The sequence below is a fragment of the Carya illinoinensis genome, chromosome 14 (assembly GCF_018687715.1).
Source record: "Carya illinoinensis cultivar Pawnee chromosome 14, C.illinoinensisPawnee_v1, whole genome shotgun sequence".
Lineage (NCBI taxonomy): Eukaryota > Viridiplantae > Streptophyta > Magnoliopsida > Fagales > Juglandaceae > Carya > Carya illinoinensis.
The window spans coordinates 13486819-13501862 of NC_056765.1; the positions used below are offsets into that span (position 1 = coordinate 13486819).

Here is a 15044-nt window from a genome sequence, read left to right on the forward strand (position 1 = left end):
ATAAATTACTAATTAATATAATATTAAATTTTAAAATCTTATATCATTTTAGTTTATTGTATTAATAGTTATACTAATATTATATAGTGCATGTTAATAGTTGTACTAATACTATATCACGATATATTATAATATACTATAATACCTTATCACTATAATATTATCATAATATACTATATTATAAATTTATATATATTATATAATATATAATTTAGTATAATAAAACCAGTAGAACCAATTTAGGGGTGTAACCGGTGCAGAATCGATTCTTAAAAATGCAAAACTGATTCATATCAGTTTTCTCCTAAATTTTATCCAAAACTGGACCAAACCGAACCCGATATACCCCTAGCTCTGACTCCAACTCCGAATCAGAACATATTCCAACTCCAATTGGAGTTGTTGGAGTCGGAGTACTGATCGAAGTTGAATGAAAGAAGAAAAGCAGAAAAAAATATAACAAAATAAAATCCTAACAAAGAACATTTCACAACTCACAACTTGTTTTCTCTCTTGCAACATAATCTTGGAATCTCCCAACAAAGAACATTTCACAAAAATTATAACAGAACAACAAATGACAAATATGTTTCAATTTTTTTATAACAAAACAACAAATAACATACATTTATGACAAAACGCAAATTTGTTTTCAATTTTTTTTATAACAAATAACATAAATTATAACAAATAGATTCACAGAAGATTTTTGCATCCTAGGATTTTGGATTACAATAGAGGAAGACAAGTGCAGAGAGAAATAAAGATGAAAGAAAGTTGTCGAGTGAGAGGACAAGAGACAAAAGAGAATTTGTGAGACAATGAAGGAGAAAGAAGGAAACGATGACAAGAGAGAAAAGAGAGAGACTTATAGCTCTGAGAAAATGAAGGATGAGGAGAGAAACGGCGTAGGGTTTTGGTCCTAAAGTGATAAACATAGAGGAGGCAAAAACGATGTCGTTTTAAACTTTTGAGGATTTCTAAAATAAAGGTTTGCAATATACACCATCTCATACAAGTGGGGCTCGAACGTAAGTCAATTAATTGGCAAAATGTGGCGTTGCACCATTAGGCCACTCAACTACCTGTCATTTATGTTATAATATTAAATATATTAAGTCTAATTGTTAGAGTTTGGAGTTAGAGTTTAGAGCCGACATGGACTCCAAACTCTAGACTCCAACTCCAACTCCAATTTCCAAAAACATCTGAGTCAGAGTCTTGTTAGATTTCGGGCGAAGTCAAAGTGGGTGGAGTTTTGCCCACCCCTAAGGCCTAGTGGACTTTAGTTGGAGGGTGTAAAACCCTAATTTAAACATCTTGTTTTAATATATATATATATATAGGAAAATTCTATATATCATACTATCATTTCACTTGCATCCCACTAAGTAAGATATAACATATTTATCATCATTGAATGATAATTTATTGCATACTTTTTTATCATTAAATGGTGATAAGTACGCTATATCATATATAGTAGGATGCAAGTGGAATGATGGTATGGTGTATAACGTTACTCATATATATAAATAAATATATATATATATATATATTCATAGACAATTTATATGTGCATATATTATACTTGTGTTATTGTGTATATATTATGCATCAAATGGTAATAAATACGCTACATCATATATAATATGATGGAAGTGTAATGATGGTATGGTATATAACATTACTCATCTATATATATATATATATATATATTCATAGACAATTTATATGTGCATATATTATACTTGTGTTACTGTGTATATATTACCCATTTGTTGTTTATAATTAAAAAAAAAAACATATAATAGATGCAATTTCATTTCATACCCATGCAACAAACAGTTTTTTATTTTTTATTTTTATCAAACTTAATAATTAGTCGTATTAAAGTTTCAGTTTGAATAATTTTTTTTTTAAAATAAAAAAGAAAAAAAAAAGCATCATGCTTCTGGTTCAAAAGAAAACAGAAACCAATTGAAGAGACTTAGGAGAGATAAAAGCATAAAAATATTATGGGTTAAAAAAAAACATTTTTATATTTTCGAAATTGAAAACTTTTAGAAGAAAAATGGGCGTTTTAAAAAATTTATATATTCAAATAATAAAATATTTTGGGGCCTGGTTTTAAATTATTCTTTTAGGTGTGCATAAATCTTCATTTTTCTATTTTTGGATTTTAAAAAACTGAATCTTTTTTCATATTTCGTGCAGTCTCAAGAATTCTAAATAGAGTTAGGTGCAGTTTGGATAGTGAAATGGGATGAGATAGTTTTATATGAAAGTTTAAAATTAAATAAAATATTGTTATAATATTATTTTTTTAATATTATTTTTTTTTTAGAATTTAAAAAAATTAAATTATTCATTATATTTTATATAAAAATTTTAAAAAATTATAATGATAAAATAAGATAAAACACTTTTATTATCCAAATGGAGCATAAGAGACTTTTTCAAAATTTTTTGACAAGTTTCAAGAAGGTTTTCATATATTTTGAAGATTACAAATATTTTTTCAACTTTTATTTAAAGTTAAATAAATTTAAAGAGCGACGTCCGACACCAAAAACATATCTCTTGTTTTTGCCCCAACTACATTCCTCCGGAAAATGTTCTTTAGTTTTGTCGTAGAATGGTAAAGCTATTGGTAGGCTGGTAATGTTTCGTACCTTCGTATTTATGATATGATTCCTTTTGAAAATGAGATACACGATTTTTTTTTTTTTTTTTATAATAACCATATTTTAAAAATTTTATAAAATTAATGTTATTCCAAGTAGATCATTAGATTAAGTTCAAATGTTGTTATGAATTAAATTGTGAATAGTAATATTTTATAGATTTTATTGAGATGATTTAGCTTTTTAGGTTAAAATGTATAAAGTAGATTAATATAAGTTTTACTTTTTTATGAAAAATTAAAAAAGTAGTGAGTCTCAACAACTAAATACAACTTAAGAAGAATTAGGGTAGAATTTGATCTTTTTTGTTAGATGAAATTTAGAGCAAGTTGTCTCTTAAACTTAAGAATTAGGCCTAGTTTAGTTCCTAAACCCATCTCAACTCATCTTATTTAATTATTCGATTTTTTCAAATTTCAATACAAAATATAATAAATAATTTAATTTTTTTAAATATTAAAATAATAATAATATTAAAAAATAATATTTTATTCAATTTTTAACTTTCATTTCAATTCAATTCAATTTAATATCCAAACACAACCTTAGCTAACCATGACAACTTCATTGGTCTCTAACATTTAAAGACCGTCTAAGTATGAGAACTAGAGAAAGAAATAAGAGAATAAGATGAAAAGGATGAGAAGAAAAAGAAAAATGAGGAGGTCGTCATGGGCTAAGGAGGATAAGAGACTAAAGAAAAATGAGAAAGAAATTAAAAAAAGTGAAGAAGAATTGCAAGTCAGAAATATAATATTATATTCACAACTTTTCTGCTTTAAATTAGAGTCATTTTATTCATCATTTCTATATCACATATCATATATTAATTTTTTTTAAATTAAATAAATTTTTTTACTCATTTTACATAAATCACACATTTAATACAAAAAAATTATATATAATTTGTAGCATAAAGATAATGAGAAAAAATTTTCCTTGGTTTTACATGTTATTAACCCGTCTGCACGGCGAGTAGTAATGTGCAAATTGCCCACCCAAATCCCAATACCGAGCGAATCATTTAAATGGGTGAAAAATAGGAGAAAAAGATTTATACGACGAGATTCACATAAAAAAATAATAATAAACTCAATTAATATAGTAGAATCTATCTATTTCTTTCATTCTAAATTCTAAGATTTGGGTAAAAATATTAAAAATGTTAGGAAACAATGGTTTCCATATGCAAATAATATTGTCTTAATTTCTTAAGTTACTTTTTATTGGATTAAAAAAATAAGAAATAAAAAATTAAAAAAATCCCAAATTTAAAAAAAGCAAATAAATTTGGAATCTGCATGAAAAAATTATTTTTTAAATAGTGAACCATACTTTCTTTTAAATGTAATGCATAAAACTTACACATTTTAAAATTATTACTAGTCTATAACTGTATCGAACATTATTTAATATTAATTTAATATTTATTATTGTTTATATGAGTATTATGTATAAAGTGAGCACTTGATACAAATCTTACACTATATAGGATTTCATGAATTTTTTTTAAATGTTTACTAAATATTCAATTTAAGTATAAAATTTGATTCCTTTGCCTTCTAATTGCACATTTTACACGGTGTAATTTGCAGAAGAATCAAATTAGCTCATAATTTTTCAATCTATTAACAAATCATTATAAGCATCACATCAACACTAATAACCATTCGACACATGTCAAGTGCTAAGCCAATGGTAAAGATAAAAATATATAAAAACTCAAAAATAAATATCATCAAAAGGAACGTGTTACTGACACAGAAGATTCTCACCGAAAATCCTCACCGAACAATAACATTTATTTTTTTTTATTTTTCACTTTTTATTAAAATATTTTTTAAAACTATTCAGATATTTTTTAAAAATAAAATAAAATTACAAATTCATTTAAAAATAATTTTTTAATCATGAAGTAAAAAAAATAAAAAATAAAATGCAATTTGGTAAAAAATTTCGGTAAGAAATTTACATGAAAATAGTATTTTCCAAAAAAATAAAATAATTAGTGTTAATTTGTAGTATTTTTCTTGGTATTAATAAATGTTATATAATATAAAGGTTGGTTTGGTTACATAAAATTAAATTATTTCATCTCATCTTATATAATTATTATAATTTTTTTAAATTTTTGAATAAAATATAATAAATAATTTAATTTTTTTAAATTTTAAACTAATATTAATATTAAAAAATTATATTATAATAATATTTTATTTAAATTTTAACAAAATATCATATCCCATCTAGACTTTGTAACTAAACGAGACATTAACGTAATGTTTTTAAAAAATTATTAACAAACCTTTAATATAATGATCTGAATAATTTTTTGAACTGAGAAGATAATAAAAGAAAAAGGAAAAAAAAAAGAAAAAAAAGGAGAAATTAGAGGGAAAAAGATGAGATCCATGCAGCCTAACGTTCAGTTGACTCAGGGCAATAAAAGCATTTGTATAATAAATTCTCCCTTTTAATAATCCCATAAATACGTTAGACTTCCCTGTTCATTTCTCACTCTCCCTCTTTCCCTGAGAGCTTCGCATCATATTTCTCTCTTCTGTCTCTCGCCGGAGAGCCCATTCTCCGGCGCCGTAACTAAGAGCCAAAGTTGCGAAACCATTTATTTCGACAACAGCCGGTCTGGCAACCTCGGAGACAGATCGGATCCGAGGAAAACCCAGAAAGTGGGCGATTGGTACTTCAATTAGTTAGCTGGCAGAGAGGATAGAATAGAGAAGTGAGAGAGAGAGAGAGAGAGAGAGAGAGAGAGAGAGAGAGAACTGAAGAAAAATGTACAAGAACCAGCTTCAAGAGTTGGCACAGCGGAGCTGCTTCAACCTTCCCTCCTACACGTGCATTCGGGAAGGTCCCGACCACGCGCCTAGGTTCAAGGCCACCGTCAACTTTAATGGAGAGATCTTCGAGAGCCCCCACTACTGCTCCACCCTCCGCCAGGCCGAGCACTCCGCCGCTGAGGTAGCACTTAACTCACTCTCCAACCGCGGTCCCTCTCACTCGCTCGCCGCCAGGATCCTGGTAAGTTTCACAGCTCTCGTTGCCTTTCTCCCCCCTCCCCAAAACCCCTCCCAAGCCCCTTCTCTAAAACGGCCATTAGGGTTTTTTCAGTTCATTCATCTTCGATTTCGAGTTTGTTTTCTCTATTTCCGATCAATCGGTGGGGTTTTCTTAAGTCATTTTGAAGGGAGAACGTAACTAAATAATAATTATTTATTTATGTGCTTTGTTGGTCTGAGGATCAGCTCATCCTGCGCACACAGCGTTTTTGTTCTTTTCTGAGAGAGAGAGAGAGAGAGAGAGAGAGAGAGAGAGAGAGAGCTATCTGGTTTTGTCTTTCTTTTATCAATGTCTCTGAGAACCAGCGCGTACTTGCTCTGATTTTCTGGTGTAATAAATTGCTCTAAGGTTGGTATTTTTAGGTCATAAAAATTGTGTTTTGCAGTAAGGGAGACGGAGTGATTAATGACCGGAACTTTGTAAACCTTTGTTCTTCTGTATTTTACCCTTTGTTTGGTTGCCAAGAAAATGGAGGAAAAATAATGCAAAATAATTATATATTAAAAAAAAAAAGTTGTAATCAAATTGTCTTTGATGTCATAACATCCAGAAGATTAGACCCTAGATAACTAAAATTGTGTTTTGGCATCGATCAGTGGAGGTTTCTGCGTTTCAGGTCCCAAATGACTAAGTCTTTCTGGCATTGGGTTCCAGATAATAGATTTGGATATATGTACCTATATATTTTTAAATTTTCGGCTAAAACACTTGCATATAGCTTCACTAGATATTTGTTATTTCTTCTTCTTTTAACTTTAGGCTTGCGTTAGCTTGTGAAATGAATTCAAAACTTTGCCTTCTTATGTATGGATTTGATAAGTATGGTATTGTCCATAGGAATATTTAAATGCTACATTTAGCAATTTAGAAGATAGGGGTGTATGAACTTGTAGTTTGAAATCTTAAATCTTAATAATGCAGATATTACTGAGCAATCAATCCATTTATTGCCTTTTTTTTTTTTTTTTTTTGGGGGGGGGGGGGGGGGGGGGTGAGCCTGTTTATGCAGCCATCTATATTTATCCCTCCATCTATATTTATCCCTTTTTGTCATGCTCTTCAGTCTCTTCTTAACACGTTCTGAAATCAAATTTTAATGCGTGATACTAGATTATAAGATGGAAGGATCTATCCCTTCTCTGGTTTTGTACTAATCTAGAGATAATTTTATGGAAAAATCTGAACAAACGCGTAAAGCCTATCAGTTTAACCTTGAATGACATTTGCTACTTGCTTTTCAAATTATGATGCGAACATCCATTAAATAGCACAGATTTAGTTTGGTTGTCCTGATACTGAATACTGATTAGGCTTTACTTTGGTTAGGATGAGACCGGTGTGTACAAGAACCTTTTGCAGGAAATAGCACAGAGAGTTGGAGCCCCATTGCCACAATACACAACATTCAGGTCAGGCCTTGGGCATCTACCTGTTTTCACTGGGACAGTGGAATTGGCCAGAGTAACATTTACTGGGGAACCTGCCAAGAATAAGAAACAAGCAGAGAAGAATGCAGCTATGGCAGCTTGGTCATCTTTAAAACAATGTGAGTATCATCCAACTTTTTTTTATAGTTGAAGTGAGCGAATTGACTGTGGAGTGCCCACTAGAAGATGGATCTCATACCTCTCTCTTGAGCTCCAGTAAAATATACAAATTACTGAACATTTTTGCATGCATAGCAATGTAAATGTAACACAGAGTTGACCATAGTGTACCAATCTTCATTTTAGATTGAAGCCTGGTGACTGTTACAGAAAATAAGAATCCTTGGTAGACCACTTTATCGATTTATTTGGACTTACCTTTTCCACAGTTCAAGGCTCAATGCCATGATATTAGTGATGCTATTTTTAAGTTGTCACCAATGCTCCTAGATGCCTGTGAACATTGTACTGAATGTTACTTTCTTCCTGCTAGTGATAAAAGAAGCTGCGAATTCTTCATCTGAAACAGAGAACAATGACGAGCTGGAACAGATCACAATAGCAAGGGCTTTAGTCAATTACCGTTTGAAGGAGGAAATCACAATGGCTAACCCCAATGCCCCAATACCATTTCCAAAGAAGTTCCCAATTCAGAGTCTCAGACCACCCAGCCCACAACCTCCCTCCACGACCACATCAAAGATCCTCCCCTTAATTTGCCAGAAGACAGCTCCTCGAAACAAACCTCCATCAATGGCAAATGAGAGCCCGTTGCTAACACCAGAGACTTCTTCATTGGATGGCTGGGTGGCCCGTCCACAAAAGTTCCCTGCAGCAGGAGCAGTTCCTTATGTTCCCAGACGGTTTAGGACGCCTTGCCATAGTATTGCACAGCCAGTGACAATAAGGACTGCAGTGCCTGTTTACTCTGCTCCACCACTTCCTATGCCATCCAAACCAACCCCTCAGGTGATGTGGGCCCCATCTTTTCCAATTGCTCCTCCAGTCTCCATTAGGCACGCTGTTCCAGTATTTGCCACTCCACCCACGCGCAAAGAAGACCACCCTCCTGCTGTTCGAAAAGAAGATCCTCCAGCTGTTTCTGCTCCTGCCCAACGAAGTAAATCACAGGCTCAAGTAGAAGAAACCAAGGGAACAACTGCAAACAATCTACAAGAATCGAAGACAGTAGTACAAAACCTGGAATTACTCAAAATATGAGGATTGTTTATAACTTGAATTCATGGAAAGCAATGTTATGTTTTTGCAGAGTTCTGAAGTTTGGCTTCTCCATCTTTCCTCATCTGTTATATGAGTGATCTTACTTTAGCTTCTTTTTTAATTATTATTTTTCTTCTTCTTTTTACCGTTCTCATCTTTGTTTTGTTAAAAGCTACAACGCTAGATTAAATTAGTATCAGCAGTCTCGAATCTTTGCCATTCAACAGCAGCTAGCTGTGCCAACTTCTCTGCTTGTCTTGTTATTCCTTTTTGTTCTGTGAAAAACCTAGTTCAGAACCCTTGATGAGTGGGATTACAATGACTGCATTGACTGGGGACTTTTTGAAAGAAATATTAGATTTGACATTGTTTTGGCCCCCCCCAAATCCCCTCCAAATATATATTTCATATAACCTTGGGACCTTGTGGATGAATCAGACTTTCAATTCCAAATGATTATTGGTTAGATTAGCAGAGTGATAATGGTGAATTGTCTTCTGGTTCATGGGAAGAAGTTGCTTATTTCTCCTGTTACTGTTGCTTCTCAAGTTTCTCCATTTCTACATCTTCTACCTACAAGCTCTTCTTATTAGGTTGCTTTGTTCTGAGCTATCTTTCTAACAAGAAAGTAGGGTTTGGTCCTGGACTAATCAGTCTGCTATTTTACTTTTTATGAACACTGAAATGACAGGAAGCATATAGTAACGGATACAGCCACTGCTCCAAGCCGTTTGAGAGTTATCGCTAGTTGTTTTATGTGATTGTTTTTTTTTAAATCTATTTTTTTTTTCTATATGTAATTTTTTAATATTTTTAAAAATTAAAATATTATTAAAAACTACTTATTTAATCATTAAGTTAAAAAAAATTAAATAAATAAAAATAAAAAATAAAATAAAACAGCCAACGGTAACCCCAGGAGGCTCCCAAGCATTTCTCCATGGCGGCAATCTTTCCATTGTTTTCCGATAAATGATATATTTGCATAAATTTTGCAATCCTTTCTTAAAAATAAATAAATAAATAAATTCTTTTGTGAAGAAATATGAAAATTTTATTTATTTTTATCGGGTCCATATTTTTACAAAAGAATTTATATAAGACTTATATTTAAAGGTTGTATTTAATATTATTCTTGTTTTCTGTACAAAAATATATATATATATATTATATATAATTATTTTACAAAACTATATAAATTTTAACCTATCAAAATTACATCATTTTTTAAATTCAAAATTCAACCCAAAAAAACAGGGAAAAAAAAAAATTCAGTCCCCTTAATACTCTTCAAATGCATCTGACAACTGCAACAGCAGCTTATGCACCAGAGGACGGTGCATGGAAGACTTGCCCTGTCACTTTTTTTTTTTTTTTTTTAAAGCAAGATTTGCATAATATATTAAAAGACAACTAAAGCTTATAAAGTTAGAAGGGGATAATTATGCATATAGAGGAAGTGGATCTTTCTTAGTATAGAAATTCAATAAAGAGGGAGGGATTTGGATTAAAGGGATGTTACCAAAAGTTTACGTCTCTATTGCCCATTGCGGAAGATTGTGCGTGCATCGATTTAAAGATCGATAAATTTTTTTCACCTTCTTGTCTTTAAAAGAATGAAGATGATAGTTAATATCATTGATGACTGGGTACAGGGTTCAATCTAGAATATGATCAGAATTACTAATTGTCTGGATGGTGATACTTGAGTCCCCTTCAATTAATAATTTTTCTATTTCTTGTCTTTTTGCTTCTTCGATGGCCATCAAAGCTACACTTGCTTCTCTAAGGTTTGGATTCTCACTGTTGATGAAATCTGTTTTTGCAAAACATATTTCTCCTGAATCTTTCCAGCAAATTGAAGCGAGGATGCTTCCTTATTTTCTCACTGCAACATCGAAACTAATTAGGTAGAACCCTTCTGGATATATCTCATCCTCTATAGTCACCTGTTGATTTTTGGTGTCCCAGGCTTTTAAATGGTGAATGACTTTTTTTTTTTACTAAATCAACAAAGATAATAGGAGATTGAATTGGTTGATTGTGCTTAATTTTGTTTCAAAGAAACCAGAGATTTTCCATAACGATTGTGGTAAAGATTTGAAATGATTGATTAAAAAAATCATTTAATGTAGTGTCTGAAACTATAAGAGATGCTCAGAGATGAATCGGCTATATATATATCCTTCAGTTCTATGTAGGAAGGAGCGGAAACTTTAACGATGCATAAAGAATTCAACAGTGTTCAAACCAAATAGATATTAAGGCATCGCTTGTGATATACTGGAAACTTTAGAGCATTCACCTGGATTTCTATCAATTTTTTAAAAAAATTGATTACAAAGTATGCTTGTTCAAATTTTTTCTTAAATTTTATTCATTTTTTTTTAATTTTCTACAACTCATACTATATATTTTCTCTATTATATTAAAATAATATTTCTCTATTATTTCTTTATTATTTTTTTCTCTCACTTCCATTTACAAACTTTACTACTAAATAATTTTGTCTTTTTCCCATGTTTTCAACTATCACCTTCTACCTAATTTTATAAACACTTATCCTATTTTTTTTTTCGGGATACAATAATAGTTTTGAAATTATTAAGGTATTAAAAATAATAATTTTTTTTAATATGTGCATTTTCCACTGCAATGATATTTGTGACGGGTAAATAAAAATCAAGATTATGATTTTCTCTGAGACGTAGTGGTAATATTTATTTTTGCCTTTGTCTTCATTTATATCACAGTAATATTTTTTTATCATTTTTTCAACGGTAATACATCTTCTCCTTTTTACAGCAGTAATATTTTTTTTTCTATAACGGTAATATTTATTGTCCTATATCTAATGGTAGTAATTTTTGCACTTTTTCCTACCGGCCATATTTTCTCTAATTGTAAAATTTTTGTGTATAGATGAGAGGACTTTTGGTTCCATTCACATGTTCAACAACCTAAGTCTCATTTCATCTTAAGAGAAATTTCATTAAGGTCTCATCTTCCACTCGCTTCTTAAATGACTTGATCGTTCTTTTGCAAATTACTGCTTAACTTATCATCTGACGATGAGTTGAAATTTATTCTTAATGACGATGATGGATCAACATCAGGTCGCCATGGCAATCACCAGCATTGTAAGTATATTCGGAGTGATCATATTCAAGGGCACGAACAGCTATTTTGTGACCATTTTGCAGAAGCACCAGTATATACCTCGAATTTATTTTGACGGTTATTCCTATGATTCATTCTCTATTTCTTTGTATTCAACATGAGGTAAAGGCTTAAAAGCCTTACTTCATTCAAAGAAAAGATGATGTTGGAGGAATCGATCTATCTTCCATGTAAAAGATAACCGATGCATTTTTAGAATGCTTAAGTATAGAGTAACTGCTAATTTTATGGATGAATACATATGGATTGGAGAAAGCACCGCATTGAGGAGTTTAAAATAATTTGTAACCATAATCGTAAATGTTTGCAGTCTTCAAATGAATATTTGCAGTCTCTAAATGCCAATGATATTGCTCGATTGATCATTGTTGGTGAACAAGATGGATTTCCAGGGATATTAGGAAACATTGATTACATGCATTGAAAGTGAAAAATTGTCCTGCTACTTGAAATGTATGTACTCTTGAACCAGCTATTATATCAGAAGTTATTGCTTCATATGATTTTTGGATATGGCATGCATTTTTTGGATTATTCGGTTCGCATAAAGATATCAATGTTCTAGAAAGATCTTTCATTTTCACTAAACTTGCCCAACGGCATGCTCATCTAATAAATTACTCAATCAATGGCTATAACTATACTATGGAGTACTACCTTAGTGATGGTGTTTATCCATAGTGGTTAACATTTGTGAAAACTATTCCATCTTTACAAGAGAATAAGAAGAAATACTTTGCATCAGCACAAGAATTAATAAGAAAGGATGTAGAGCATGCAGTTGAAGTCCTTCAACAATGCTTTGTAATCGTTCGTGAACCTACTCAAATGTTCAAGATCAATGATCTAACAAATATAATGAAAGCATGTGTTATTCTACATAACATGATCATCAAATATAAGCGTGATAATAATTAGGGTCCCAATTTCGAGTATGATCAAGTTGATGATGATGATCTTCCTCAACTGTCGCGCAATCCTACAACTGAACTTATGGAGTTCATTCAACATCATCATGAAATTAGAAACACTTCAGCACATCATCAGCTCCAATCAAACCTAATTGAGCGTTAATGGAAATTATATTCTCAAAAGTAGAATGGCTACAATCCACTATAATTTATTATATTATTAGTAGTGACTAGATATTCCTGCTTGTTCAATCTCTATTTCCTAAAAGATGTTCTCTTGAAGAACATGCCAAGTACAGTTGTAATATGTTCATTATCTATAATATTTTAAGCAATTTTAATGTTTTGTTTATCATTTCTATCCATGCACAAAATCATTGTCAAAAACTTTAAACTTCTAGAATAAATACTACCAAAGTTATAAAATATAACATACAAACATTCAATTTATTTTACAATAACAACTAACCAATTATGCAAACTCACTGATTAATGTTGTCAAAATTATGCAATTTGGAGAACGCATCAATCACAAATAAATTATATAAAAAAACTAAGTCATTGATTATGTGTCTCACCATGATTTACCTTTGACATTGCTGGAAATATGCCCGTTGTAGTCTAGGCAAGGTAGTCACATTGATCAGCATAATTCACTGCTCTCTCTCCAACCGCTCACTCTCTGCTTTCTCCTCTGCTTGTAACTGGGAAAATTCTAGTCTCTCATCCTCTTGCCATATTTCATGTCTTTCCATTTCTCGATCATATTGCATCTTTTCCTACTTCAGACAAAAAAATTTTCTCTCCTAAGCGTGTGACTCCTTGAGAAGAGTATACTTCATCTTGCTTAGCTGAACAATATCCTCTGCCGGCTTGCCTTGAGTCTTATGTTTTGCTTTCTCAACTTTCCTTGTCATTGGCATCTCCAACTCAACAACATCATTGTCCAAGACATTCTTGATCTTGACATCATTTACTAAATCTACAAATGCAGCTGAGGTACGAGTCAAAGTCAAGGACATCGTCGACCTTCACTTTGGACCTTCCTTTGAGTAACACTGAATCTATTTGGGTTGGTCCTTCAACATGTGCCAATAATGCTCGAACGGAAAGGAGGTATTCTCTAGTGATTAGTACATAATTTTCGCTTTGTCAAACTTGCAATTAAAGAGAAACAAAAAATAATAATCAAACTCAATTTTAAGAAATTATATAAAAATGGCATCTATAAGAAGTTATTAGTAGTGGATGATTATAGATTGTCTTGCCTGGTCATACCTATTTGATTCAACCATTCGATTTGGGGTAGTTTTGCATAAAATTTGTTGATCCCTTTTTGAATGGCTGACCACCGATGTATTATGAAGCCAACACTTGCTCAATTATACTTTATTTATCCTCATTGAAGTATTAACTAATTTTATCCCAAAGTTGGGCGTATTTTTTATTCGTTCCCTAGATGGTATCTACATTAGTATTAAATCATGTCGAGACAAGTAACTTATCTTCTTCTTAAGTGAAGTTCACACCACTAGCTAATTTTTCTACTGAGATAGTCTCTATTTAGGGTGGGGGTGGAGAGCCTTCAACCAGCACATGAGATAGTTGAATTTGACTAACATAAGTTTGGTCAATATGAGGGTTCTGGCTTTGGAGGGTCGTGAAGTACATACGTCCATGGTTTTAGATATCCATCTCTAACAAATTCTAGAGACACAATAGTTGGTAGACATGTTAGAGCATTGGTAATGGCTAGACATTGCCAAGTCAATATTTTGGCTAAAAGTAGAGTTGCTAAAATCTAAACCAATAGAGATATAGATCCACATTGGATTAGTCATTTTAAAGTCAAAATAATAATATAATATTATATATTTTCATAATAATTTTTTTTAATATTTTATAAACACAACATATTACACCAACATTCAGAAAATACACAATAAACCATAAAAACAACATTTCAACTTACATTCAACATATACACAATATATTTGCATCAACATTCAACAACTATTGATCAGACCTGCGGTGACCTTCCACAACTTTTGCCATGTTTCCATCGTAGGTGGGAATAAAAGTTCTACTGGCTACCAAAACCATAAAATCTAAAGCTACCATTTGTGATGAATTATTCTAAAACTGTCACAGCTCCTCTAGGGCTAACAACGTTCCCTTTTTCACTTGTAGTTTTTGGGTCTTAAATTTTAGAAGGATCATGTGCTAAGATATGCAATATGATTTAAATGATCCAAAATGTTTGTCAAGTATACTAGTAAATCCGATATATCACTTCACAACTGCTCAACAAACACTAAGGATTAGCTATTAAGTGAAACTTAAAAAGGAAAACCCATCAATGTCATGCTTGATCCTTAGCTTGTGGAAATCATCATGTCATTTGGAAAGATTTCAATATGTTAAAAATGTTACTACTAAAATCACTCTTAACTAAAAATAACTACCAGACAGTGAGTCAATGAGCTATGGACCAACTAGCACCACTTGTCTTTAGGGATCATGGGGTGCAACATTGGGGG

At 31.5% G+C, this 15044-nt stretch overlaps 1 protein-coding gene across 1 annotated transcript; it reads left to right on the forward strand.

Moving 5' to 3' along the window:
- The first annotated feature begins 5170 nt into the window (after nt 1-5170).
- LOC122294965 (double-stranded RNA-binding protein 2-like) lies at nt 5171-8656 on the forward strand. The gene is made up of 3 exons (XM_043103953.1): nt 5171-5726; nt 7092-7311; nt 7686-8656. Exons 1-3 carry the CDS (start codon nt 5481-5483, stop codon nt 8411-8413), a joined length of 1194 nt encoding a protein of 397 aa, XP_042959887.1. The 5' UTR covers nt 5171-5480; the 3' UTR covers nt 8414-8656.
- The last annotated feature ends 6388 nt before the right edge of the window (nt 8657-15044 follow it).

Bases quoted from the DNA above. Each gene is read 5' to 3' on its own strand.
- LOC122294965 (XM_043103953.1), top strand. From the start codon at position 5,481: ATGTACAAGAACCAGCTTCAAGAGTTGGCACAGCGGAGCTGCTTCAAC. The intron at 5,727-7,091 runs GTAAGTTTCACA...TACTTTGGTTAG, and splicing joins CGCTCGCCGCCAGGATCCTG to GATGAGACCGGTGTGTACAA. The intron at 7,312-7,685 runs GTGAGTATCATC...TCTTCCTGCTAG, and splicing joins TTGGTCATCTTTAAAACAAT to TGATAAAAGAAGCTGCGAAT.